At 47.6% G+C, this 5576-nt stretch overlaps 1 protein-coding gene across 5 annotated transcripts in view; it reads left to right on the top strand.

Moving 5' to 3' along the window:
• The first annotated feature begins 168 nt into the window (after positions 1–168).
• Positions 169–5576, top strand: part of ATG2B (autophagy related 2B) — a 74038-nt gene continuing 68630 nt past the window's right edge. For 2 of the 5 annotated variants that reach the window (XM_030319914.1, XM_030319915.1), the window contains exon 1: positions 172–742. In XM_030319914.1, the coding sequence (XP_030175774.1) occupies positions 581–742 (162 nt within the window). In that variant the 5' untranslated portion in view covers positions 172–580. Of the gene's footprint in view, positions 743–5576 lie in introns of all 5 variants that reach the window. The other 3 variants (XM_030319916.1, XM_030319913.1, XM_030319917.1) reach the window with 2 other exon arrangements.

The following is a 5576-nucleotide window of genomic DNA, read 5'->3' as shown; positions in this document are numbered from 1 at the left end:
CCCGCCTCCCGCCCTCGCCCCGCCCCCTCGGAGCCGGAACCGCTCCCTTCAGGGCCCTTCTCCCCGCCTCCTTAGCCCTAGTGTGGCGTCACTTCCGCCAGCGACCGGCGGCGCGCAGCGAGCGTGGGTCTCGCGAACGCGCCGGGAGCGCCCCAGAGCCGGGAGCGCGCCCCGCGGATGACAACAAATTCGACGCGCGGCGGCGGCGGCGGCGGTGGAGGAGGGTGCCTAAGTACCTGCCTCGGGTCCTGCCGCCTCCCCGCGTGTTCTCTTGCATCCCCTCTCTGTGCCGAGTAGGATCTTCCCGGAGGTGTCCCGGGCCCGGGGCGACGGGGGCTTCCCCGCGCCTGGTCCCTGCCGGGCCTAGCGCGAGCGACGCGGCGCCGGCGATGGGGTCGCCCTGAGGGACGCCCGGCGCCGAGCGGGCATGGAGGGGCCGTCCCGGGCTTAGGCCCCGCCGCGGACCGGGGACGCCGGCCGGGACCCGAGGCGCCGCCGCCGCGGCCTGGAGCCGGAGCCTGGGCCCCAGGGCCGGAGCCGCCGCCTGCAGTCCCCGCGGGCCCCGCGGCCAGCCCTCGTCATGCCTTGGCCGTTTTCGGAGTCCATCAAGAAGAGGGCCTGTCGGTACCTCCTGCAGAGGTACCTGGGCCACTTCCTTCAGGAGAAGCTGAGCCTGGAGCAGCTCAGCCTGGACCTGTACCAGGGCACCGGGTCCCTCGCCCAAGTCCCTTTGGACAAATGGGTAAGAGCGGCCGGCGGCCGGCCCGGAGGGTCTTGCTGCCCTCCTTGGGGCGGTTTGAACGCGTGTCACCCAGGATTGGTGACGGGCAGCCCCTCCCTGGGAATGGTTGGGATCCAAGTGAAGTGTGCCAGGGGCTCACAGAAACGTGTTCAAGTGTTTAGCCCGTTTCTAGCAAGTTTGCGTCCCCAAATCACGTGTTTCTGAAACTTAACAGACGTGATGGAGTCTCCACTGAGGGAAGCAGTTGCGTCAGTGGTTTTGGGGTCTTTGACGCTGGCCGCAACGGGTCCCTGGAAGGAGGCGACCCGCGCTGTCCCTGGGGTAGCAGGGGTCGCGGGGTTCTGTGGCAAACAAATCCTATTTCATGGGATGACACTCTGGAAAGCTGAAGGATGAGGGAGGACCTTTGGGGATGTCACAATTCGTATTCCTTTATTTATTCTGGGTGGGCTGTTTGAACCCCGCGGTCTGTCGGTACGGCGTTTGCTATCTGGAAGGCAAGTTAGGCGAAGGCCTCTTGCCGGTTTGCCTGGGTTTTTTTTTTGCCTGATGGTACGTCTACAGGGCCACCCTGCGAGTGGTTGTGTGGCCCGGGTGGTGCCGTTGAATTACGCCTATTTGCTTCACGTGACAGATCGCAAACAGGTGTTGCGAGAGCGCTGAAGCTGCGAGTTTCAGACCCTTTAAAAAACCTGTTGTCGGCTTGTCATCCCGAGGCTGTGAGTTGACTCCGTGTGTCTTACAGGTGCTTCACATATGGTTAAACTCCCCACGTGGAGATGTGCCTGCATTTGTGTGTTCAGGGCATGGTAGTCTGCTTACATTGTATTCAGTCCGGAGTCGAACACGAATGGGACGGCTTTTCTCCTTCCCCAGCCCTTTATTTGCTGCGCTACAGTTTGCTGCTAGCATTTGAGTCCTACGCAGGTGACATTTAGGAGAAAGGAACATAGGTGACTTTCCGGTGGTAGTTGTGCAAAACAAAAGGACCCCCCCCCCCCCCCCATAGAAGCTGTGTAAAAACAACAACAACAAATTTTTTTTTCCTTTTATATAAAAGTATTTTAATAGAGTAATGACTTCTTTAGCCACAGAAACCTGAAAAATTCAAATTACGGGTAACACCTTATTATGACCCTTCAATTAATTTGTACTAGTATGGATAAACATATAATTTTTTTCGGTGAGTAGATGACTTAACTAGGGAGAGTTCAAATGGTAGTGGAAAGAGCCCTGGTTTCAGTAGACCCAGCCCCACACCTGGCTAGATCAGGCTAGCCCAGGCTGCCAGTTAGCTAAGTGCCCGTGGACATGGTCATTCACCTGAATTTAGTAAACATTAATGGAGTATACATTCCATGCTATGCACTGTGTCAGGGTACAATATTGCTGTAATTCTTAGCAGAAGGTAGGGATTGTGATGGATATTTTTAAGTTTGGTGACCCATGAATCTATACTTTTGGTATAGATATGAGTAAGCTATCTTAAAGGAGGAGTATTGGACACTTATTTATTTTATTAAAATTCTTTTAAATATTTAGTTTTGAGCAAGAGGGAGAGAGAGAGTGCAAGCACAAGTGGGGGAGGGGCAGAGAGAGATGGAGACACAGAATATGAAGCAGGCTTCAGACTCTGTGCTGTCAGCACAGGAGCCCCACGTGGGGCTCGAACTCACAAACAGTGAGATCATGACCTGAGCCTTAAGTCAGACGCTTAACTGACTGAGCCACCCAGGTGCCCTGGATTGGATATTTATTAATTCTTTTGTGGGTTGAATAACTGTATGAATTATTCTTTAATGACTTTTCACATTGATCTTATAAGATGGGTATTATTTCCATTTTAAAGTTGGAGTTAAATAATATGTTACACAGCTAGCAAGTGGTACCATGAGAATTCAAACCTAAATCTTAAGCCCCTATTTCTTCACTAATCACATGGCTTCAAGCCAGGGAAAGAGCCGTTAATGTTTATTGAGCATCTGTTTATTTCAGACACTGTGCTAGGCACTTTATTTGTGTAGTTTTAATCTTCATGGGAAGTCAGAGATGGTGGTATTTGAATTTACAGTTTGACTTCAGGATTGTTGACAAAATGATTTATGGCTAGACTTGATCTGAAGATTATGGATCTGTTCCTTGAAGGGGAAGAATTTGTCAAAGCATCCAGTAAACATGTGATGTTGTCGATTTATTTATTATAGTGTGCTGTGTATGAACTAGGATAAATTTTGATGTGACACTTAAATAATAACTCTTCAAAGTTCTGATTCCAAATTCAGTTGCTTTTGCCTTTTGATTTTAATGACTTTGTCTCTGAAAAAATAAAAGATGCCTCACGAAGATTTATAGGTTCAAATGGAAGAATCATGTCATTAGTGACATTAGTAATGTTTTAATTCTCCGCCATCAATTATGCACAGAGTTGTGTTGCAGTGGGCTGTGACATTCCTTTCTTCCTTGATCTCAGTTTTTCTTGATAATTGATTGAAGTTGTTGCATTTATATATATGTACATACACATATATGCACATATATATACACACACATATATAAGTTAACTTTAAAAGCTATTTTATTGGGGCGCCTGGGGGGGGGGGTGCTCAGTGGGTTAAGCATCTGACTTCAGCTCAGGCCTTAATCTCACGGTTCATGAATTCGAGCCCTGCGTGGGGCTCTGTGCTGACAGCTTGGAGCCTGGAGCCTGCTTTGGATTCTGTATCTCCCTCGCTCTCTGCCCCTCCCCTGCTCACATTCCATTTCTCTTTCTCTCATAAAGAAATATTAAAAAAATTTTTTTAACCTATTTTGTTTATTTTAAAAATTTGTTTATTTTTTTTAACGTTTATTCACCTTTGAGAGAGACAGAGAATGAGCGGGGATGGGGCAGAGAGAGAGAGAGACACAGAATCCGAAGCAGGCTCCAGGCTCTGAGCTGTCAGCACAGAGCCTGATGCAGGGCTTGAACCCATGAACTGCGAGATCATGACCTGAGCCAAAACCGGACACTTAACTGACTGAGCCACCCAGGTGCCCCTAAATTTTTTTTTTTTATTTAAGTAGACTCCACACCCAGCATGGAGCCCAATGCGGAGCTCAAACTCACGTTCCCAAGATCAGTTATTTTCTCATTATTAAAGCGATACCTTGGGGCACCTGGCTAGCTCAGTCCGAGGAGCATGTGACTCTTGATCGAGTGGTTGTGACTCTTGATCGAGTGATTGTGACTCTGAGCCCCACGTTGGGTGTAGAGATTACTTAAAAATAAAGTCTCTAAAAAAAAAAAAAATGTCTTTACTTTGCAAATATAAAGCGTGTTTTGTTTTTTGCAATATACCTGCTAGGTAGCATATACTGCTGATAGCCATGGGTCATCTCATAAATGATTACTCTATTTGGAACCCTTTCTGTAGAAGAAAACTGCTTATCTTTAATTTCAACTCTTCAATAATTGGCCATAAGAAAACCAGGAAATCAGAAAGTTATTGTCATGTTCTCTTTAAAAGGATTCTGTGTTTAGGTCTGTTTTTATTATGTAGAACGTATGCCCAAATAAGTTTCAGGATGCTGACATGGAATGAATATCCAGGTGAGGGCGCCACTCTTGGCTTTTCCCCATTGTGGGACTACTGATCTTCCCTTTGTGCCATTCGGATGCCTGGCCTGAGTGAGCGTGCCAGTGCCCGTTTGTGTATTAACTAGTGGTACAACTTTTAAATCTTTGAGAAAACTTTGAGAAATTTAAAACTTTGAGAAATTGCATATGGAATGCCTAATTTTCTTCTAACATACCTATAGATCAACTCATACTCTCTGGTATTCATACACCCCACTTGGGAGATCACGACCTTAGAAGGGCTTGAAGTGGGAGGGAGAAATAGAAGCAGGAGGTTTGGATCTATTCCACAACTGTAATGTGCTCCTAAGTTCATGAGTTCCCCAAGGAGGTGTTTGGAAATGTAAAATGTTGAAAGAAGGAAATTCTACTTGGGGAGGAGTTTGGGATTTGATGACTCATTCTTTTCCAACTCTTTAAGACTGACTTTATTGGGGCACCTGGGTGGCTCAGTCGGTTGAGTGTCCGACTTTGGTTCAGGTCATGATCTCATGGTTCGTGAGTTCGAGCCCCGTGTCGGGCTCTGTGCTGACAGCTTCTAGCCTGGAGCCTGCTTCCGATTCTGTGTCTCCCTCACTCTCTGCCCCTCCCCCACGCTCACCCTCTCAAAAATAAACATTAAAAATAAAAAAAACCCTGACTTTCTTCTTCTTTTTTTTAATGTTTGTTTATTTTGAGAGAGTACTTGGGTGGGAGAGGGGCAGAGAGAATACCAAGCAGGTTCTGGCGTGGGGCTTGATCCCATGAACTGTGAGATTATGACCTGAACCGAAATCGAGAGTCAGACACCCAACTGAATGATCCACCCAGGTGCCTTATTTACTTATTTATTTATTCATATACGTATACATATATATATACATATATATATAATTTTTTTTAATAGAGAGAGTGAGAGGGAGAAGGAGAGAGAGCAGGAGCAGGGGAGGGGCAGAGAGAGAGGGAAACACAGAATGTCAAGCAGGCTCCAGGCTCTGAGCTGTCAGCACAGAGCCGGATGCTGGGCTCGAACTCACAGAATGTGAGATCATGACCTGAGCCAAAGTCGGACAACGGTTAACCAACTGAGCCACCCAGGCGCCCCATATTTTTTTTAATTAAAGTGTTTTCATCAGTTGGTTCGTTACACTTCTGGAGTTCTTAGCATGTGCCACTATGAGGAGCTGGGGGTGGAGCAGTGAACTAGATAAAGACCCTTTCCTCACAGAAGTTCAGTAT

The sequence above is a fragment of the Lynx canadensis genome, chromosome B3 (assembly GCF_007474595.2).
Source record: "Lynx canadensis isolate LIC74 chromosome B3, mLynCan4.pri.v2, whole genome shotgun sequence".
In the NCBI taxonomy this organism is placed as follows: Eukaryota; Metazoa; Chordata; class Mammalia; order Carnivora; family Felidae; genus Lynx; species Lynx canadensis.
Note: the sequence above shows the minus strand (reverse complement) of the source record. Positions and strands in the feature narration are given on the sequence as shown.